At 57.8% G+C, this 22,410-nt stretch overlaps 1 protein-coding gene across 6 annotated transcripts in view; it reads left to right on the top strand.

The window, feature by feature from the left end:
- The window catches only part of AGRN (agrin), a 125,892-nt gene that overhangs the window by 42,153 nt on the left and 61,329 nt on the right, over positions 1 to 22,410 (top strand). For 3 of the 6 annotated variants that reach the window (XM_074848124.1, XM_074848122.1, XM_074848120.1), the window contains exons 3-4: positions 5,374 to 5,394; positions 19,129 to 19,176. In XM_074848124.1, coding sequence (XP_074704225.1) covers positions 5,374 to 5,394; positions 19,129 to 19,176 — 69 coding nt within the window. Of the gene's footprint in view, positions 1 to 5,373; positions 5,395 to 17,104; positions 17,307 to 19,128; positions 19,177 to 22,410 lie in introns of those variants that run through there. The other 3 variants (XM_074848126.1, XM_074848123.1, XM_074848125.1) reach the window with 2 other exon arrangements.

Here is a 22,410-nt window from a genome sequence, read left to right as displayed (position 1 = left end):
GGGAGGTGGGTGCCTGGGTGCCCCCAGCTTTCAGTGGGACCTTGCTACTCTTCCAGAGACCCCAACGCTGGCCTTGAGGTGGATTAAGTAAGCCCGAGCCACAGGGCTTCATCTCCAGCTTCTGACCATTCAGGTCTTTGTTTGAATGCAGATTTGTGAGGATCCTGGGCCCCTCTGGCTGCTGGTTTTGGCAGCAAGTGCCTTGTTATCTCAGTACAGAGTGTGGCCTTGGAGCAGGATGCAGAGAAACAGTAGGGAGGGTCACGGAGAGAGGGATTTCAGGAAGTCTGTGTTGCTTTTGTGCACTGAGCAGCGGGAAGGTGGCGTGGGAACCCTTGGCTTGTTTCCTTGGGAATGAGACCATCCAACCTGGAGCTCACTGGCAGGCTTATCGGTGTGAGGGCAAAGAAAACACCGTGCTGTCGGGTTCCTGGGATCCATCAGGAACCTCTTCTGGCTCTGCTGGCAGTCCAGCGTCCTCCCTTGGGTGCACTGTCGTCTGACTGAGAGGAGGGGTGCAGGTGGACAATATCCACCCCCCCGCCCTTCACTAGCACGCAGCAGGTTCCCACTTCGACGGGAGACTTGCAGAGGAAACCCCCTGCCCTGCTTAGAGCCCCGGGGTTGAGCCCGTGTTTGGTTAGCCATTGTCTTTCTGCAAGGCCAACGTACAGGGCCTCCTCTTCAGGTTGGGATCTCCAGGCAGGGTTTTCCCAGAGAACATCTTGTTCATCTGCCCTGAGCGGAGGGGAAATGGTCAGGGATAGGTGTCGGTCAAGTGTCTGATCTGAGCTGTTCGGCAGGAGATAGTTCAGGCCTTGCAACAGCTGTGTTGGGTGACTTGTCCAAGTCACACGTGGTTTCTCAGAAGTACAACTCTTCATGACGTAGCGGCTCAGCCCCTGGCAGGAGTAAGTCAAAAAGCATGTTCTGGGTGCTTCGGAAGGGTAAGTCTGCTTTGTTCCAGCCGTGGCTGCGTGCCTGGTCTGCAATCCCCTGGCATGGCGTGGCACGAGCACCAGCTTCCTGCTCTGCATTGCTTCTCTGCAAAGCTTGGGTGTATTCCCCTGCTCCGAGTGTGTTTCTGTCTGGGAAAACTTTCTGCAGTCAAGTGCTTGACCTTGGAACAGAGCCTCCCGCGCTCCCTTCTTTTTTGTTTTATTTAATATATAGTAAAATAAACTTATTTTCCCCTTCTTGCTGTTAACAGCTGCTTCATTGAGCCACAGCAAGATGAAGGGAAAATCAAAGCCCAGTGAAATTTGCTGGAGTTGAAAGGCAGGTCAGGCTCTGGGGTTACTCATCTCAATTGCACTTTTGTTCTAAAAACGAGAGGGACAACGTGTGCACCCTGCCGAGCGGCGTGATCTCCCAGGCTGCAGGAAGAAGGAGCAGGAGCTGTGGGGTGGAAGCTCCACGGCTGGGAGGGTGCTGGGGTGTCCGGGACTCCGGTAGCGTTGGCGCTGGAGCAGCGCTGCGTGGGTGAGTGGCTGTTGCTGAGCAGAAGAGCGGTCCGTGAGTCACAGGCGACTTCTGGCTTCACGGGGTCAAGTGTTCAGTCTTGCTGTGGCTGGGTGGATGTGTCTCAAGTCCTTTAACCTTTCTGGGATTCTGTTCCCCACCTGTAAACTAGAGCTAGCAGCATGCCCAGGGGACACTGACCCTTTTCTCCTCCTCATCCCATGTGCTCGTCCCATTGTTCTGCAGCCCAGGCAGCCCGGTGGGATTTGGGCCTGGAGCAGCACTTGTGTCTCTTGTCCTGGTGCTACAAAGCTGCAATTCCCGTTTCCTGGGGGCTGCAGCTCTACGGGGGTCTTGGCCAGGCAACTTCATCTTCTCTTTGTCACTGTCTTGCTTCCTTCTGATTTTCCCCTGACTCTCAAAAGCAGCGGTTGTTACAATCCCAGTGAACACCAGGTTTTGGTATCTGCATATGAAAGTTTTGGTTGGTGTCGAGCAGGCAGGCAGTGACACTTCGTTACCTAGCACAAAGCCCCAGCTGGACCTGAAGGGGCTCCACCCCCCAGTTGGACCCACCTGCAGGGATAAAAAGAAAAGAAGAGGTGCTTGGGAATGCCGTGCGTTGGCACGTGGAAAATGAGCTCTTCTGTCTCCAGTTTGACCTCTGTTCTGTGTGTGCTGTATACCTCTGCCACAGCTTCTTGCTCAGTGGCCTCGGGCATGTCACTTGTCCCGTGCGTGTTAGGTGACGTGGTCTGGACTGCCTTGCAGGAGCACGGCAGAGCAGCATAGTGCCCAGCCCGGGGGGCTCCCTGGGGTGCCAGGGCTGCACCGCTGGTGCCAGCGGCTGTGGGACCCCGGTGGGTGAGCAGTGCTGTGTGCCCAGTAACTGATGTGTGACCAGCGGTGTGTGGCTGCTGGCCCTCTGCCACCGTGCCTGGGCTGAGCTGTACCCACACAGCAAAGGTGGGGGACCCAAGACTTCCCCTGCTCAACGGGAATGTCCCCCAAAATACGCAACACCTAATGGTTTAGACTGGCTCTTAGGAAGTATTTCTTTGCAGAAGGGGTTGTTGGGCGTTGGAATGGGCTGCCCAGGGCAGGGGGGGAGTCCCCATCCCTGGAGGGGTTGAAGAGTCGGGTTGACCCAGCGCTGAGGGATCTGGTGGAGTTGGGAACGGTCAGGGTGAGGTTCATGGTTGGACTGGAGGAGCTTCAAGGTCTTTTCCAACCAAGATGATTCTGTAATGACTGCCCACGCTCAGTTCCCCGCAGTGACTGCCTGTCTCCCATGCTGCCGTTCGCGTCCTTTCCCTTGCCAAGGGATCAAGTCGAATCCCCTGGAATCACGGCGGGCAGGCAGCTTTGTAGAAACCCTGGCCCATGAGCACACCTTGTCCCCAGGGCTTCTGCATCTGAACGCCCCAGCAGAAGCCCCTGACCCCTTCCTGCACACTGTCAAAATCAAATTTATTCTGCTGTCCCAAACGTGTTGTGGCTGCTTCCTTTCACCTTGACAAGAGGTCTCTTCGGAGGTGCTGCCCTGGCAAGAAGGCGCTCTCCTGCTGCTCCCCAGGAGTAGCAGAGTAAGAGGAGGTGGGCCCCGTTCCCTCTGGCAGGCCCAGACTGTGCTGTACAGGGGCCCAGAAGAGCCATCTCTCCTGCCAGCTGATAATAGGATCTGATGGAGATAGCGCAGTCCACATAATTTTAATTTGGAGGCATCAGAGCGAAGGAAGGGAGGGAGTGCTGCAGCTCTGCAGCCAGACACTAACATTTCATCTGCACCAGAGCTGGCCATGGGGTCTTGGCTTTCATTTCTGTTTTTCTTCCACTTTTTATAAATTAAAATCCCAAAATAACTATGCTGCTCTGAGATATTTTTAAGCTGTTTTTCCCTTCTTTTCTTTCTTCCCTACATCTCCCAACAGGTTATAGCTGAGAGGGCTCCCGGTTGCCAATGGAGAAGGCTGTACGTCACTTCCTTGGCATAGGGCCGTCTCCAACCCTCAATGCTCACTTTGTTTTTCCCCTCATAGTCTCAGTGAGCTGTTGGGACTCTTCACAGTGTCACATTACCCATGTCCCACACCCCATTGTGGGAGCTGCTGCTAACGTGGCATGCAGAGCCTGGGGGAGGCCTCAGCACCCCTCAGCCCGGGTACCGGAGCAGTGGGTGAGGCTCTGTGGTCCAGCTGCATCCTTGCCTTCCTCCTCCTCCGTTTCCTCTGCTCTGTGGCCCAGCACGCTCCCTTTCCCTGGGAAGTTGCCCACCTCCGTCCTCTGCATCCCACCCGTCCGGCCATGCTTCCCCTGGGGCTCCTGTCTGTCCTCTCTCAGCAGCCTTTGAGAGTCCAGCCTGAGAAAAGCACACGAGAAGCACCATGTGCTCCAGGCTCCACCCTGCTCTTAACTGTGTGGTAGCTATTGTGTGGTCCTGTGAGGAGGCAGAGCGGTCTGGGTGGAATAGAAAAGAGGGGTTAAGAGTTGCATTTCACACTAGGAGACACCCATGTCCTGGTGGGACAAGGACCTGGCTTCGAGGACAGCTCCTATTTCCATAGGCATCTAGAATGGATGCTCTAATGGTGACAGGACATCTATACTGCCATAGATTACTTGCAGATAAATAAGCTGTGCTCAATAACAACTATTAAAATGCTCAGCTGTGTAACTGTTAACCTTCTCTTTCACCATGTGTGTTGAGGACCTTGTTTCACCTTGTGCTCTGGTTTCCTAGACTTCAAAAGTAGTTCCAGCCCAGGTGATTGATGCGTTTGGATAGGAGGTTTCAAGCTGCGGTGGTAGAGGATGTGCCCCTTTTTGTTGAGTGGGAAACATCTGATCCTTAGGAGCCTGTATTGGGAAGCTGATACGGCTGCGGATAGCTCCAGGCTTGGCTCCTGAACATTTCCAAATTGTGAGTTTGGTTTCAGAAAATCTTGTATTGACAAGGCAACCCATGAAGTTAATGCGTGTTGGGTTCTGAGTCTTTGGCTGCACGTGTTACCCTCTCCAGGACCGACTTTAGCCGTCCTTGCGAGGAAAGAGTGCAGGCTTCTCCATGGCTCAAACCAACGGTGGTGTCTAATCCAGGATGCTTGTGTTGTGTGGCTGATAGTGGTCAGCACTGACGTGTTCCTGGTGGGGTTTTTTTGTTGTTGTTTGCACATATTTAGTGTTCTGGGGCTCTGTTTCTCCCTTGTCTTGCTGTGCATGATTTAGGCTGTTGCAGTGTGCTGTATCATCAGTAACATCAGGATCCTGCTGTTTCCTGGCTACCTGCAGGTCTGGTAGCCCACTGTGCCATGAAAACATGTTTAAATCAATGGGCTTAGAAGGTGGGGATGGAAATAAACTCAGAGGAGACAAGTGATGCTCCTGAAATGAGGGTTACTGCTGGAAAAATTGGGGTTTTATGGGGGAAATGCCAGCACGTTCCTGCGTTGCAAGCGAAGGTGGCAGTGCCAGTCGTGCTGCCCGCTCTGTGCCTGGTCCTTCCCAGCCCCAGACCCTGTGTGGGTCTCCAGAGGCACAGTTTGGTGCCTGGGCCACCCCTCGGGGCCTGCCACATGTGGCAAAACCACCCACATCTGGTACATGTGAACTGTTGGTTTTCTCCTGCTTCCTCTGTGAGAGGTGTAGGATTGCTGGGCCGGGGATAAGGAATTCCTCCCCAGGATGCAGCAACCCAGCCACCATCTTCTGGGGTGATTTGGGAGCTAGTGCCTGATCCAGCCTGGGAAGGGCTGGAAGAAATGGATGGAAGCTGCCCCAGGTGGTGTCAGTAGTGGAGCACTGGAGGAGGGGGCTTGGGGGAGGGCAGGAAAGCTTTGGGATAGCTGTCTGTTTTCTTGTTTCTAACTGTTTTGTTCTCTCCTTTTTCTCCTCCCCCTCCCCTGCTTTCTAAAGAACATAGGAAGCTTCTTGCTGGTAAGTGGTGGTGTGTCATGCAAAAAAATACCATTTTTTCCATCCACCATCAGACTCGCTGGCTAGTCCGTGTCATTCTTCCATCCACCCAGGATGTGCTGGAGCAATAGAAACCTTCTGGAGGTGGGTACAGGCACACCCATCCCCACGGCCTCTTGGCTGCAGAGTGTGCACTCACCTCAAAGGGAGCTATTGCTTTTAGATCACAGTTTGAAGAGTTGGTTTCCCCTCTGCCTCCACGTTGCCCAGCCTGACACTGTTGCCTGGGCTCAATTGGATTGCAACTGTCCTTGCCCAAAGCGAGCGACGGCTGCTGCGGCACCAAGCCTCTGGAGTGCTGTGGGTGCGAAACTGTGATCTAAGGACACCTCTCACCTAGTGCTTGCCTCATTTCCAACTCCATCCTCAGCCTCTCACCTTCACCAGCTTCCTGGGGAGGGTGGGGGAGAGCAGTCCCAGCTCATACAGGAGGTAAAACCGACAGGCTTTGCCTCTTGACCTGGCCGGGGGGTTTTGTGTTGCACCTGATGTATTTAATGAAGGAGGTCAGATGAGGGCAGAGGCTGTGTGTGCCCTCCCCGTCCTGGCTGAGCTGTGAAGCTGCAGGTGGGGGGCAAATATGCCACAGACAATTCTTCTGGGCATCTTTCTAGCAAAAGCTAGTGAAGCGTGGGCATGGATTGAAGCCCCTAAGGTGTTCCTGTCCCTGCTCCTCTGGTCCCCTCGCCTCGCCTGCCCTGCACCGTGTGGGTGGTGGCTCATCCCTTCCCCAGCTGTCATCCTCATGGGCAGTTGTTTTAAACAGTGAATCCCAGTCATGAAACCAAACCGTGTGCGTGCCCTGGCTGAGAGCAGCCCTTAGCGGGCGAGGGACGGGTGTGCGGTGTACACGGCTGCAGCCTGGCTGGGCGCCCGCTTCCCTGTGATCCCTGGTGCTGGGAATCCTGGCATCCCGGCAGCCTCGTGGCCAGCTCCTTTGTTTGGTGGCTGTGGATACAGAGCGTATGTAAGGAAAGCGTTTGGCATGTGGATGGGGCTTGGCAGTTCATCTCACACCCTCCCCCTGCATGCACAAACCTTTGTGCACATCTGCGGGCTGCACGGCTGGCTCGGACTGGAGGTCCAGCGGGCCCAGGCTGTGGCTAAAGGTCCCAGGTCCGTGTTTGCCATGGGCAGGCCTGGGTGTAGAGATAACAAAACGCTTCTCTGCACCAGCTTTGATTTGGGGCTGCTCCTCTGCCTGCATCTTGAGACCTTTAGGGTCACTGCTGACCCGCAGATATAGTTGGATGAGCAGTTGGCTTTTTGGTGTGATGTGGGGTGGGACGGAGCTGTGGCAGCTCAGCCAGCCCTGGTCTGGGCACTGTGACTGGCTGTGTCAAACCCCACTGAACCAAGGAAAAGGGAGTTACACCAGGACTGGACCAGCTGTGGCTGGTGAGCGGTTTAAAGCTATGACTGCTGTGTTTCCTCCCTGTTTTGTGCCTCTCATTATGTATAATATATAGATTATACTGTGCAGCTTGGGAGGGGTAGGCTAAGGGTTTGCTTGGAAGTGTGCCCTTGCTGTAAAGGCGCTGGAAAGGGAACAGAAGGACATAAAAGTTTTATTGAAAACCGCCTGCTTCTGGCCTGGACCCTGGGCTTCTCTGGGTCCAGGAGGAGCGAGGAGAGCTGCTTTCCAAGCCGACAGCATCCCCTGCCGGCTACCGGCTCCTGTGCCTCAGCCCCGAGACGCACAAACCCAGTCCTGCGCCTTTCCTAGCAAGAAAGCCTTCTGCTCCCCTCCTGGGTGCCGGCCGCTGTGGCCAGTAGCCCCACCCAACTGGGTGCTGGTCACTGCTTGCGACGCCGGCACAAACGTTGGACTTTGAGCTGTGCAGGGCTGGCAGCGGGATAGCTGGGTGCTGCCTGCTTTTGGATCTGCCAGAGAGCAGGTGGGAATGAGAAGGGTCTGGGTTCTCGGGGCTGCCCGCACCCCCTTGCCGTGCCCCTATCCAACATTCAAGCCCCTCTGCAGTGCCTGCGAGCCACCTCCAAGCAGGGCTATAGCTGGTGCCTTCCCTTCTGCATCTTCCCGTTAAGTTTCTCCCTGCCTTTCCCATCCCTGAGGGCACGTGTAAGCACACGTTTTTGCTGGGTGTGTTTCCTTTCTAGTGATGTGCTTGAGCTCTCTTCACCTTACTGTGTAGCTCGGGGTGGGGCTTTGCTCTCCCCAGAGAAACAGCCTGCACTGGGTGTGTCTGAGCACCACCACTGCGGGGCTGGGCGATGGGCTGCGTGTCCTCCCCTGCTACCGCAGGAGGGGACGATGCTGCTCCTGGGAAGTCTGGCTCTGTGTTCCTAGGAGGCCTGTCTCACGCCGCTCCACAGCTCTTGTGGTTTCTCTGCTTTATGGGAAGCATTTAACAAAGCTCCGCTGCACCAGACGGCTTAGACCAGGGCCTGGGGTTGATGCTCTGGTCTGTGGTGGGTGCTGGACACAGCCATGACCTGTCTTGGAGCTGCTCCGTGGCAGGTGCTGGTGCTGACTGGCACAGAGCTGCGTCACTCGAGGGTGCAGGTCTAATTTCTAACCGTTGCAGGCTCTCTCGTGGCCGGACGACTCGTGGGAGAGGTGCAGTGAGACCACTTGGCTGGCGTCACTCGGCTCAGGGTGGGGAGCAGGGTGAGGCATCTGGCTGAACTGGGGGCAAACCCATTGCTCCTCTGGGGAGCCCTGGCAGGGAGGAGGTGGCGGAGAGCCCTGTGATTTGGCTTTTCAGCTTCTGCTCTCTAGAGCAGCTCGGGCTGAAGGCTGGTGAGCCCTTTCCTGAAGATTGCTCCCAGCACTCCCTCTGCCTGCAGCACTTAGTACAGCCGGCATGGCAAAAAGACACTTGTTCTCTCAGGATATCTCACCTTTGCTCAGGGTCCCGCGTCACCCCACTGCTGCTACTCAACTCCTGGAGTGCTGGGCAGAGTGGGTGGGAATTGAGGAGTTTTAGTGAGTTGTACCTCTGCTTTCATGCTCTCTGCACGCCTGGCTCTCGCTGGCATGTGTTTTCTCAGTAGTTGGGCTCTGCTGATGTGGTTTTAGGACTCTGAGCTCTGTATGAGGTTACTGGCAGTGCCCTAACTCCAGACAGAGCTGCTCTTTTGGGCAGACCCAGTATGAGGCGTACCCCCACCCTGGCTGCGGAGGGACAGCATTCATTGTCTGGAAGCACTCTGGTGACAGCTGCTTTTTTGATGGGAAGGTATCCAGAATGCCAGGGATATACGCTAATTTTAGCCTGCTGGGTGTTTGCTCCAGAAATGTGCTGTAGGTTTGTGTCATCATTTGTTTTCTACTGTTTTTTCCTATTTGCACACTCCCCCCGCTCCGTGTTGTTAGATCCTTGGGGAACTCTGCAACACCAGCTGATCCTCACGCCCTCTTGCAGAGGAACAAGTTTACATCAGCTTGCAAAGCAACTGGTGCATGTTTGGAAGAGGGTTGGCAGAAGTGATGTCTTTCGGCTCAGCCAGCTCATCACATAGAGAGGCTGAAGGCTTGGACGAGTCATCCTCGGCCACTCCAGTAGTCAAAGAAGGTTCAGGGCAGAGACGGGGGGGCGGGGGGGGAGTTGATGCTGTCTTGGGGAAATTAGCCACAGGACAATGTAGTTCAGGGCAAACTGAAGTGTTTAAAAGGTCTGTTTGCCTCCCACCAAGGAAGAGGCTGCCTTCCTCATCAGCCTGAGGTTGCTCTGACACCGTCCCCTCCACGCGGGGATGCTGCGGTGCTGAGCCCGGCATTCCTGCCGGCGGGAATTGGGCTGGTGGGAGCGGCAGGTGGCGGTGTGAGCCCGCCGGAGGAGCTGGCATGCAGCTCGGGATCCCCTGCAGCCCCAGGGCTGGGGCTCTACTGCTGCACCCCCCCCGTCCCGCGTACCCTCGGAGCACCGGGAGAGCGCAGGGGGACAGGCTTGAGGTCCCAGCATCGCCCTGGCTCGCCTCTCCCTGAGCCGGGTGCTGCTCTCGACATCCTGAACGTGCGAGTCCTGACAGCGCAGCGAGCAGCGTGGCTCTCCCAGGAGCCAGTGAGGAGGGAGGCGGTGGCCACTGAAGGCGTGAAATCCCCAGCTCTGGTCTGGAAAGTCCTCTTGGGCTGTGGGTTCAAGGCTGCCTCATGTGGAGCCCCCAAGCTGGGCTCGCAGGGGGCCAGGGGTGCGGGTGCCAGGGGAGCCCAGCAGTTCGTGTGAGCGGTTTGCCTTTGTGAAGGCAGAGGAGGGCAGGGCTGGGCAAAGAGTGCTCGGGCTCCTTGGCCGGAGCAGGGGGAGCTGTGTGGCTTAGCGCTGAGTTGCAATCACTTCCCTCCCCGGTGTTGCTTTTGCTTTGCTTTTGGGCAGCAGCCCCGTACTTTTCAATCTGGACACCAAGTTCTGCGTGCAAACCTTGGTTTATTTTTTAATTTTTTAAGGGAGGAGGCACAGACACCATAAAACCCGTTCACCATTGCATATGGGCGGCTAGGGGGACGAGGTGTGGGCTCTCTGCGGGGGCACATCTGTTAACGGAGGGGCTGTCTTGCAGTTGCAACGCAGCGTGCGCGCAGACCCAACAGCTTGGAGAAGGGCTTGTGGTGCTGGGAGAGGGTGACCTGTATTCCCCAGGGCACGTGCGTGTGGCCAGCTCCATGCTCCGGCATCCTTAAGCACATCTGGAAAACAGCTGCATGGCCCAGTGTCTCGTGGTAGGAGGGCAAAGTCATTAAGTGGGGAAACCCCCCTCTTCAGAAGAGGCAGCCAGGCACCCCTTGTCCAGCACCGCCTGGCACGGCTGTTTATTAGGAATGGTGTGAATTAACACCCCTTTCCACACCAGCCTGGCTGCAAGGCTGGCCACCCCAGCCCCATCTCCCACACCCACTCCCCTGTCTCCCATTGATAGGGTTTAAAAGCTCTTTATTTCCAAGCGCTGCTCAGCAGGAGTCAAGCTGGGTCCTGCCAAGTGTTAAATGAAATAATTAAAATCCCCACTTTCTCCCCCTCCTGCTCCTTTCTCTTTAATGCTGGTAATTAGCCTGTAAAACTGCAGGAGGGGATGGGGAAGGGAGAATGTGCAAACGCCTTCTGCAGGCTCCCTCCTCCTCCTCCTCTTCGCCCTCCCCAGAGGAAGCACAAAGTGGTTTTCTAGGCATTGGGTGCTGTCAGATAAATCCCAATTAGCTCCCTGCCAAACAGGATTAGTGAGAAGGGAGCCAGGTGGGGAATCAGCCTGGCAACAGCAGGAGCTGGGGGCTTCTGCAAGGCCTCTAGCTTGGTGAGGTGGGAGAGATTGACAGCTGTCAGTCAGTTCCCAAGGCAGCACTGATTTTTGGTGTTGAAGGCTGGTATCTGGCATCTGGTGGGCAGAAGTGGGGGGACGAAGGAAGTGAAACTGGTGTTATCTCTTCCCAAGTAACTGGTGGCTTGAGGGTGCGGGGTCCCGTGAGATGCCTGTGAGCCCCCCTCCATCGCGAGGTCAGGGCAGCGTGCTCAGGCCGTGCTGCTCCCAGCACCGATGCGCTGGAGCCTGCCCAGGCCCCGAGATGGAGTACGTGTCTCCTGCCAGCTCCGTGTTTCAGAAACAAGAGGCTAAAACCACTGTCCTGCCACGCTGAGCACAGCCAAGCGCACCCAGCCCAGCCCCTTCTGCCTGTCCGTTGCATTTTGGCAGCAGCTTTGACATCCTCGCTGTGAAAGCCCAGAAATAAACCCATTAATGGCACCAGGCTTTAAACTGGCTGGTGACCACACGGAGGCCTTAATGCATTGAACGCTCTCATTTAGAAAACTGGGCAGGGGGGAATATGGATGAGCTTAAAGATAATGTTTTCTTGCCTGTAGCAGAGGAATAGCAGCTGTGTCTGAGGGTGTTACAGCATCGCTCAGCGCGGGGATGATGAGCGGTGGATGGGCTGCTCTGGAGCCACAATGTGACCATGGGGTGAGTCCCCTCTGCCAGGCTGAGCTGTCCCAGGTCCAACTGAGCCAGACGTAGAGGTACTGGGGGGACCAAGCCATCCCTATAGCTCATGCACAGCCACCTCCTTCCACTTCAGGGTGGCCTGGAGCTGGCGGTGTGTGTTTGGTGCTGCTGGGCTCGCTGGTCAGCTCTTCCGAGTTGCTCACTTCTAAGCCAAAAGTGGCTTTTTTGTGCTCTTTCGCCTTGTCAACTCTTGCTGTATTTTCCTGCCTGGTCCTTCGTGCACTGGTGTCGGAATAAAGGGAAGGGCTGAGCGTGCGTGGTGGGCACAGTTGGCAGAGGGAGCGGGCGGGAGACTGGCTGTCCCCACGTGCTGTAGCTGGTGTAAAAGGATGGGGACATTTCTGAAATGCTGGAGCTGTGTGGGGGTGTCTACGTGCAGCCAGCTCTGGGGAGGAGAGGCAATAACAGACACAAATGACAACCCACGTGGATGGCCTGGGCAAGGTGATGTCCCCCCAGTGCAAATGGCTCTTCTGATTATAAAGTCTCATCTGAAAGACTCGCGAGGTGGAAGTATTTGTCTTTCCTAAGAGGGCGATGAGCCACTGGGCCCGTGCTGGAGTTCGAACCTGCCTCCTGCAGGACACAAAGGCTGGTCAGATCTGAGGCGGTGCTGCCCCTGCAAGCAGCCTGAAGTGACTGGAGGGGACAGAGCCCTTGCAGACCTGGGAAGAAAGGGAGGACCCTGCGGTGGCTGGTTTGCATGTGTAAACATGCAGGCAGGAGGATGCAAATGTCCTCGCTTCCCTTTTTTTCCTTTCTTTATTTGAAGCCTTAGCCCCATGTGCTGGGATTCCATGGGAGCATGGCTCTCAAGCTCTACCTGAGGATGGAACGGGCCAGGAGGGGAGAGGGCTGCTGCGGGGCCAGCGTCAGCATGGCAGTGCCCTGGGGAAGGCATCGGGCAGGAGTTGGGCACCCATGTCCCAGGGCAGAGCAAGGAGCATGCAGGACTGGGCCAAGCTGGCCACATGGTGACCAGGAGGAGGAGAGGGTCAGGGCACTCTTCTTGCTTTTTGGGAAGGTCTTGGCTGCTTGTGTGATTCTCCATAAATTCCCAGGGTGCTGTGGTAGCTGGGGAGGGTACTACAAATGAGGCAGCAGTGACAGGGACTTGAGCTTACCCTTTGAGGGAAAAATACTGGGTTGGAGGGCTCTGCCCACTTGCCAGAGTGCTCCAACTTGCTCAGCCAAGCCTTGTGCCTCATCCCTGGGGAGGGGTGTTGTGCCATGTCCCAGGAGGCAGCCCCTCTGGTGCTGGTTGAGGAGCCCATTTCCCCCGGCTCATCATTGCTCTCCCTGGGAGAAGGCTTTGCTTGTGAGGGGGCTTCTGAGATGGTGTCACGTTCCTAGCAGGGGTCTGCTTGGGAGAGATGGCTTGGAGGAGTGTTTCCCACTGAGCCCTTGTAGCGCTTGGGCTCTCAGGGGCTCCTCACAGCCCCTGTGTGTGTCGGGAGGAGAATGGCTCCCGACATGCATGCCAATCTGTCTTACTGCTTGGACGTGAGGCCGTCAGGCACCCTGCTCGTGCGGGCTCAACCCTGGCAGGGTGGTTAGGATGCAGCCTGTGCCTTGCGGCAAGCTGGGATCATGTTCTGCGAGTCCCTGGGGAGGGGGGGGAGAGATGCAGGTTTAAAGAGGAGCAATGTCTGGGACGTGACTTGGATTTCTTTACTCACTTCTCTGTTTTTCTTCCCTGTACTGCGCCTGCGGTGCTGGGACACCCAGGATGCTCCCAGCCCACGTTTCCAGCCGAGAGGAGCCGCGCAGCTCCGTGGTGCGGCTGTAGGGCAGCTTGTGCCAATCCCACAAGGAGACCCCGCAACCTGCTGGCTGGTGGTGCCTGAGATGCCCTGCTGAAGGACCACCCAGTCTCTTCCACATCTCCCCGCTGGAGGAGAGAGTGGGTGGATTCAGCTTTAGTGTGTGTGTGTGTGTGTGTGTGTGTGTATGTCCCTCCAGGGCTCCAGGCAGAGTGCCAAGGTGAGGGAAGGAGGGGCAGCACGGCAAGAGCGCGCTGGGGCTGGGAGAGGTACCTGCCGCCAGCGTGGGTTATTCTCCCACCTCAAGTTGTTGCTTTTTGGAGGAGTGGGCGGTGGGAATGCTGCTGCCCAGCCAGATGGGCATCTCCCCGGGGGGAGAGAGGCCTGTGCTGCTTTGCGTGATGCCACGGCACGCGGCTGTCCTGGTGGGAGAGGAGAGGAAGGAGCACTGCTGAGCCATGGGGCAGGGCCGTGGCCTAGGCTTGTGTGGTGGCTGCCAGCCGTGGCCGGGAGGAAGCCGTGTTTCCCTTCCTGTCTGTGGCAGCTGCCCGGGCAGTGCTGAGCAGGGCGAGACGGGAGGAACTTAAAGCAGCTTCTCTGCAATGAGCTTCCCAGTTTGGCCACAGTGGGGTTACCTGCTGCCACATCTCCACGGTGCTCATCTTGCCCTGCAAGCACTGGACGGGTGTTTGAGGATTCATTTCTTGCCATGGCAGAGTATGGACAGCCCCTCCACAGCACCTAGGGGATAGGGGAGGCCGCAAGAGTCCTCCTGTCCCATGGCTTGGATGATAAACCAGCCTCTGAACCTGCAGGGCTGTGTATCGTCAGCCCAGACGTGTGTTCAGGTGGCTCTGTAACCAGAGGGCCTTCCTCTCGCAGGGTTTTGTTCTAGTCTCCAGAGCTGCTTGCTTCCTCCGTGGTGAGGAAGAGCTCAGCCTGTTTGCTAAGGACCGTGATGGTACCTCAGAAACCAGGCGGCAGTCATGGTGCTCCAGATGCATGATACCATGGGCAGGGAAACAGCTTCCTGGGAGCTGTGTGTTTTGCCAGGGATGCCATGAGATGGGGCTTCAGCCTGGAAGGGTGCTGGGGAGAGCCGGTATGGTGTGGTGGAGGCCCTGGGAGCCCAAGCGTGTCTTGTGGGCACCAGGTATCACTGCTCGGGCTGTAGCAGGGCTGCCCTGCCCTGCTGTTTGCTCTTGCCCCATTGCTGGACCTTCACTCAAGAAATCTGGCTCTTGGCCCTGACCTCCCTCTGGCTTTCAGCCCAGCTTTCCTGTCCTTGCTGGCAGTGTCCTGCCCAAGGAGAGTGGCGACCAGAGGCGTCTGGCTTCCCGAGGGCAGGAGTACCCAGGTAGGCAAGGAGGGGAGCAGCATGCAGTAGGTTCCAGCTCCAGCTGGGTCCCTGCAGCCGCAGCCTGGTCCTGCTCTCCCGGGCACAGCAATGTGCCCTCACAGCCCAGAAAGCCACCTGTGTGCTGGGCTGCATCCAGAGCAGTGTGGGCAGCAGGGCGAGGGGGGGATTCTCCCCCTCTGCTCTGCTCTTGTGAGACCCCCCTGCAGCGCTGGGTCCAGCTCTGGGGGCACCAACATCAGAAGGACATGGACCTGCTGGAGCGGGGCCAGAGGAGGCCACGAAGATGCTCGGGGGGCTGGAGCACCCCCCTGTGAGGACAGGCTGAGAGAGTTGGGGGGGTTCAGCTGGAGAAGAGAAGGCTCCGGGGAGACCTTAGAGCAGCCTCCCAGGACTGAAAGGGGCTACAGGAAAGGTGGGAGGGACTCTTGATCAGGGGTGTAGGGATAGGACAAGGGGTCACGGTTTTAAACTGGGAGAGGGTAGATTTAGATTAGATGTAAGGAAGAAATTCCTCCCTGTGAGGGTGGTGAGGCCCTGGCACAGGTTGCCCAGAGAAGCTGTGGCTGCCCCCTCCCTGGAAGGGTTCAAGACCAGGTTGGACGGGGCTTTGGGCAACCTGGGCTAGTGGAAGGTGTCCCTGCCTGTGGCAGGGGGTTGGAACTGGATGGTCTTTAAGGTCCCTTCCAACCCAAACCAGTCTGTGATTTGGGGTGGGGTGTCCCCCAGCCGTGCAGGTGTGCCTCCCTCTATCTAGAAAAAATATCCTAGAAAATAGTAATTTAGGGGCTGCTCCTGCCCTTTGCGGGGCTCTGCTGCTGTCCCTGGGGGTCTCAGCCCCCCCCTCTCGCCACCCCACGTGGGGGCGATGCCGCCCTGAGCCGTTTCTCAGCATCTCGAGTGGGTGAAGGGGTGGGTGGGGAGAGGGGTTTCCCCCCCCACACCGCCCGGGGCTGCGCTGCGGTCCCGTCCCCCCCCCCGCTCTGCCTTCGCACATCTCCCGGGGGACCCGGGGCAGCACGACCCCCCCTCACCCCCCGCCTCCCGCTCTTTGTCTCCGCCGCGCCGCCCCCGTTCGCCTTCGCCTCCCCTTTGTTGGAGCGCTCGGGAGGGGCGAGCTCACCCCCCCCTACACTTGCCAGGGCTCGACCCGCGGCTCCGAGGAGGCGGGCGTAGAGCCCCGGTGCTGGCGGGGAGAGGGGGGACACAAAAATACACGCCGGCCCCCCCCCGGGGGGGGGCAGAGGAGCGGGCGGGGAAACTTCGGGGCGTGGGGCGGGCGCTCAGGCTCAGGGCTCCTTCCCTCGTTGCTCTGTTGTCTGATGCTGCGGGGCCCTTTCGCCACGCGTGGGGTGAACCTCGGGCGCTGGGATTAGGTCTCCGAGCTCCCTGCTGCACCCCCACGCCCCCCCCCCCAGCTCAACCCACCCAAGTGGGGTGGCCGCCGCTCCCCTCGCTGTCACCCGTGTCTGTGCCGCCTCTCCATGCCGGGCTCGGCGGGGAGGTGGGAGCTCTCCGGGAAGGACTGGCATGTCCCAGCGGCGTGAGGAGGGCAACTGGCCTGTCCCGGCCATCACCGTGGCAGTGACGGTGCCCACGCTGGGCAGCCTTGCTCTCCGCTGGCGAGGTCTGCGAGGCGGCAGCTCGCCGAGGGGGCTAAACCAGGCTACGGCCCCTTTATCCTCACCGGGGAGCTGCGAGGGGGCCGGAGAGCTGGCGCCCAGCTCGCTTGAGGAGAAGCGGCAGCGAGGGAGTGCTGCGCACCGGCTGCCCTGGAGGAGAGCGAAGCCGAGCGGCGATGGATGTGCAGCGGCAGTGAACGGAGCCTCGGCGTGGAACGGGGAGCGCTTGCCCTCGCCCGGGGCGTGGGCTGACTGAGCAGCAACCTTGGGCTGCTCCCGGGGTTCAGCTGCGGGGATCTGACCCGGACGGTGAGAAGCTGGTGAGCGTGGGGAGTTGCCAGCCCTGGAGGAGACGCGTGGACAACAGAGGAAACCGGGAGCGGAGAGGCAGCCTCACACCGCCGGGGCGGTGAGACACACCCCCCCCCCCCCCCCCCCACTTCCATCCCCGCCGAGAGGATCCGGATGCTGTGAGCCTCAGAGGGGTCCCATGCCAGTGCCCCTTGCGCCGTCTCTGTCCCAGCCCTGCTCTCGGGAGCCAGCGCCTGGCGGGGCTGCGGCAGCCCCCACCGTTCCCACGCCGGTAGCAGCTTGTCCCCGTCCCGGTGGGCTTGGCCGCGGAACTTGAGCTCTCGGCACTTTTTTTGCCTGGGGTTGTTTAGTTTGTTTTCTGCAGGCAGGTGTGGATTGACACCTTCTGAGCTGGAAGAGGGATTGCTGAGCACAGGACTGTGCACGTCCCTCCGGAGCGAGCTCGGACCCGACCCCTGGGCTGTCACCTCTGAGATGGCAGATGTGGGGACAAATTCTTGCTCCTGAGGGTGCCCGCGGCGTGCCCTGCCCTCCTGCGAGCGGAGGATGGGAACTGCTGGGAAAACTTAGGTCTTGCGGCTGCCGAAGACGACCGGGGAGTGGGGGAAGAGGGATCCATGTGAGATTTGTGGCTATTCTGCCTTGGATGGGTCGGCGGCAGGTCGAGCTTTGGCCCGCAGCGTGACGGCCAGAGCATGACGGCTTGCCAGTACCCCATGGCGCCGGGGGCCTTGGAGCGGGACCGGTTGTACCAGCACAAGGTCTCCTTGGTGGTGCGGTATTTCATGATCCCGTGCAACATCTGCCTCATCCTCCTGGCCACCTCGACGTTGGGATTTGCTGTGCTGCTCTTCCTCAACAACTGTAGGTGTTCCTGGGCGCGTGGGAGGAGCAGGGGAGGGAGAGGCAGGGGTTAGGTCAGCCGGCGTGCCCGGGCAGCCCTCCCAACGCTGCCAGTCGCCGGCTGGGCTTTGCCTTGTGCCTGGGTGCTCATCGCTTGCCTGCTGCTGTCTGGGGAGAAGGCGGGGAGGTGACAGCCCCGTTCCGCAGCTCTGCCCCACTTTTCCCGGAGATGATGTTGGCCCAGAACCGCGGAGCGGAGCTGCGAAGGCGGGCGTGCGTGGGCCAGCCCCAGCTCCCCACCGTGCATGGTGCGCTCGTGCTGTCAGCTGTGCCAGCACCCTGCGTGTCCCATGTCCCATTCCCACCCCCCCTTCCCCTGAAATACTGCGCCTCCTGATCTGCTGCTTGAGGTCTGAGTGGGGGTGATGCTCCTGGAGGGGGGGACACAGTCGGCCCCTTTGCGTGGCGGGGATCTCGGCAGGGCTGTGTGGGAGGTGAAGGGCGAAAGGTGGGCTCCTGTGAGTCCTGTCCTGGCCAGGGGTTTCTGCTGCTCCTGTGTTACCAACAAACTGCTGAACCTCGTGGCCCTGTCGCTGTATGCGATGGGTGGGAGATGTGTCTCCTCGACTGCTCCAGGATCCCCGCTCTCTATACACTCTCTTTCTCTGAAGAATCAGCAGAGGGTTGGGGCAAGAAGGAGGACTTCTCCCTGAGGTTAGGCTGTTGAGCTGATCCCGGGTGTGGCTGAGATTGCACACTTGGATGTGGGTACATCCACTTACTGCTCTAGGCACTGGGCTCTGTCACTTTATCCCTGCACAGGTTCTCACCCTCCCAAGGCCGGGCTTTGCTCTAGGCGCAGCCTGTGGAGGAAGACTATCGTGCAAGCACTGTCTTTGACCTCCTTGATGCTGGGAAGTGCCAAACACCTGCTGTGAGAAAAACCTTTAGAGGGCAGGCAAATCTTCCAGTCTAGCTTTGGGATGCACTGTTTCCCCTGGTGCGTGTGTGCGTGTGGTTAGGAAAAAAGCTGTGTAAAACTGTAGAACACACGAATGCATTTCAAAAGCACTGGCGGGAGCAGGCGATGGTGGGGAAAGAGCCTGGCCCGTAAGGAGTGGTGTGCCCTCTGCCACAGCCTGGCTTTGCCGCCCCAGGCACATCACTTAATAGAGAGCAAAGCCAAGTTTGACGCTGGCTTTAGGGTGTTTCCCACTCAGGATGGCAGGGTCTGTGGGGCCAACTGCCTGAGTGGAAGTCTCCTCATGCTGAATCAGGGGTTACCCAGATGGAGAGGGCTGGCTGGTGACGAAGCTGTGCCACCTTGTTCTGGGACCTGCGGGAGCTTCCACCTTCTGCTGCCCCGGGCTCCCCCTTTCTCCCCCCTTTGCCTTCTGGCCTCGGAGGCTGCTGTTCCCCACCGCTGTCCTGCTCAACCCAAATGACTCGGTGAGTCGGTGCCCAGACGGGTGCGTGTGTGAGAGGTGATGCGCAGCGCGATTCGCATCGCGGCCCTGGTGAAATGGCACACGACGGGCTGAGGCAAGCCCTGGCCCTGCCAGGCAGAGGAGGGCTGCTGGCAGATCCCAAGCCAGAGATGCTCCATCGATACAAGCGGGAGACCTGGGGCTCCTGGCTCCTGTTCCTGCTGCTCCCTTCTTGCTGTGGGACCTCCCGGGTGTTCCCTGGGAGTCGGTGCTTGCGTGGGCAGGGCCTGTGTGCTGAAGGAATGAAATGATGGCCCAAAAGCTACTGGGGAGCTGGGGACAGAGGTCTGGGGGGAGGAGGAGAGAGTGTGCAAAAGGGAACTGCTGATAGCCCTGTGTTTTTTGTTTCTTTGCAGACAAGCCCAATAGTTATTTCACTCAGACGCCGCCGACGCCGCGAGATGGTAAGTACACCGTCGCTTGCTGGAGCTCGGTTCCTGTGTTGAGGATGCACTTGAGAGCAAATTGCTTGAGCCTCTCATGCTTCCTGCAGCTAGTGGTGGAGCAGCGCATCCTGACCCAGTGATCTATTTTGCAGCTGACAGGCTGCTCTCCGTGCCCGGAGTGGTACCACAGCTCATTCGTGCCCCTGCCCCTGGGATGCAGGAGCATGGCCCTCCGGGGCAGGGAGGGAGGGCAGAACTTTGCTCCCGGGGAGGCACAGCAGCCCTTTTTCTGCAGAGGGTTTCCTGTGCTGCTGTGGTGGAATTGGAGAAGGGCTGGAAAGGGAGTCTGTGTGCTCCAGCAGTTTGCAGAGCTTTACTGGTTCATTTGTTGAAGCTGTGGAAGGGAAGGGACTGGGAAAAGGGGCCTTATCCTTAAAAGCAGCAGTGTTGAATCCAGTGGCTACTCTGTGTTTGTCCCCTAAGGGTCTTCCTGCTTCTTGGCTAAAGGAGGGGGGAAGCAGAAGGAGGTGCAGAAAAGCTTGCTGCTCTGCAAGCACAGAGGGGGAAAAGAAAAAGCAAGCAAATGGCACGTGTGCCCATAGTATGTGACAGAGTTGCAGGTGAGAGAAAGACCAGGAGAAGGTGATGGGCTGTTAGCATGAGGAAATAGCCAGAAAAAGTGTTCTGCTTCCCTTGGTCCTGCTGTTTTTTCTGGTATAGCAGCAGAGCAACCACGGGGAGGACAGTGAAGGAGGTGACTAGTTTCAGCTTGTGGGGCCTGGAGCCCGAAGCTGCATCTCACTGGGCATCCAGCGTCCTCCCTGCCCCCCCCAACCCTGCGCTGAGAGCGGGGAGGGACGCCTGTTCGGGGCAGCGATGGGGACACGGTGTCTCCCTGGGACTTGCCGCTGCCTTAGCAGGTCTTGGGCTTGCTGGGGAAGGGCTGGAGTGGGTTCTGGTGGCTCATGGCAGCAGGCTAGAGGGACACAAAGCAGGTAGGAATCTCCAGCGCAAGTACGTGGGATGTGGGCTGAGCAGCCCAGGGAGAGGTGATTTCTGAGGGTAGCAGAGGTTGCTGAGATGCTGTTGGCTGTTCATTAAATTGCTGCTTCTGCTGTGCAGCCAAAGTTGAATCATCCCAACCCATCCAGTCTTGGATCAGTCAGTTACTAATGCTGTATAAATGCTACCAAAAAAAATCTCTGTTGGTCTTGTGCTCCAGCTGGCAAAGGTTTCAGCTTTATCAGCATCAAGAGCAAAATGTGGAAGCTGGTGTTCAGCTGGGCATCAGGTACCTCCTCTGCCCTGGCCAGAAGGGGTTCTGGGGGACTGTAACACAGCCCTCCTTCCTTTCCCATATTTGCTGGGGTCCCACAGGTTTCTGCTTCTGGGCTCTCCTAACAATTCCCTCCCCATCTCCAGATTTCCACCTTGCCAGTCATGAGGCAGTATGGTGCTCTCCTCGTCCTCTTCCAGAGTTATTGGTCCTTCCTTGGCAGAGCAGGTGGGACAACACCTGGGTTTCCTATGGACTTGCATTTTCCCTGGATTTATGGCACTCCCCTATGGATTGTGTCTCACCTATGGATTCCTTGGTGTCTGACAAGCAGGGTACTCACCAGCACCTCATACCTTTTCTCTGGGTTTACTAAAGCCTTCTGGTTTCACAGACCTGTAGGAACTTTGGTTTTTGAGGCCATGCTGTTATCAGTTAATGGCTTTAAAAGCTGTTGGATGCAGGCAGGCAAGCATATGCTCAGATAATGTCATCATAGGAGCTTTATTTTCTCTGAAAATCAGGCTTAAAATGCCCTGCTTTCTGCTGGCAGGCTGTTCAGTCACCTTCCCCAGCCTCCCTAGTTTCACATGCACAGATAAGAACCCAGCAGAAAACAGCAGCCAATTAATAACACGTTTGTTTCTTTCTTTCTTTCCTTCTCTGATGGGGGTGGGGAGGGAGGCGGGGGAGAAACGGATGCTAGATAAAATGTGATTAATCTATAATTGGACCAGAGAAGACATCTAAAGCAAAAATAAAAACGAACGTAGGTGTAACTCCTAGCTTAGGGCTCCAAAATATTAGCAGCCCAGCCCATCCAGATGACATACTCCAAAAGAGCTCTGGTCCCCACAGGAGATGGAAAACTACCACCCTTGGTGGGTTGCCAAATGAGGCGCCTCCTTTTTTAAGTCTAATACAGTGCAAATGCCTCAAGTGGTCTTTGGGAAGTGATTGTGGGCAGAGGGTAGCAGGGGGCATGGGGGAGAGGTTCCCCCCAGGGGTGAAGGGGTTGGTCCCCGCTGCTGTGCTGGGGGGACTGGCAGTGTTCATCGCCTGGGCTGGCTTGGGGACGCGGCTCTCATCCTGCGTTTAGTCCGCTGGCTTACTTGTCCTTGTAAACTGCTGGGATTTGGCTGAGGTTTGAGCTAGGCTCTTCTGGCCTAGGCCTGCTCTCAGGGTGGCTTTGGTGGGACAAGGTGTTGGGCTGGTGAGGACTGTGCCCGGCTGCCGGACCGACAGACCTGGTTGGGAAGGGCTGGGAGGGGAGCCACCGAACCCTCCTCCCTTTCCCAAGCAGCCACATCTGAGAGGGACAGGCAGGGGAAGGCTCTTTCCCCATTTTCCTTTCCCCAGGCGGTACCTGGTGGGGTGACAAAGGCAGCAGGTGAGGATTCAGTGGGTGTCAGCAGCACTCTCTGGCGTGGGGTCTGTGTCCCAGCACGAGTGTGTGACAGCGCCAGCATCAAGCACAGCAGGACCCCTCGATTGCTTCTTCTCCAGCTGGGCTCCTTGAGGATTGTCACCTCTTCGGGCCCAGATCCTCATCTCCTACAAGTCTGCACAGCTCTGGTGAGCGGTGGGTTGCCACCAGCTGGCAGCCTGCGCCACGAGCCAACAGATCTCTGCCCACCGGTACCAGCTGAGGATCTGCAGCTTGGTGTTTCTGTCTGGAAACCCTGCGACTGGAAGGTTTGCTGTGGTCCTTTCCCCTTCCAAACAGAGCTAGACAGAAATTGTCATCTGCCCCGACAATGTCAGACCTCAGCTTTTGTCTGAAGAAAGTGGCTTCCCGCAGCTTGGGCATCTTTTCTGCAAAGACCTGTCCTGTGTACACGAAAGGTGCTGCAGCCACGGCCGCTCCCCTGGTGCTTCAGCGATGCTGGAGGTGGAAGACTTTGCCAGCTCGCAGGGAGGTGTCTCTAATGTCTCTAATTAGCACTCGTGTGCTATTTATCTCCTCCTCTTCCTCC

This window comes from Strix aluco, chromosome 22 (genome assembly GCF_031877795.1).
Source record: "Strix aluco isolate bStrAlu1 chromosome 22, bStrAlu1.hap1, whole genome shotgun sequence".
Taxonomy (NCBI): domain Eukaryota; kingdom Metazoa; phylum Chordata; class Aves; order Strigiformes; family Strigidae; genus Strix; species Strix aluco.
The sequence above is the reverse complement of the archived record's forward strand: the minus strand, read 5'-3'. Positions and strand labels throughout refer to the sequence as shown.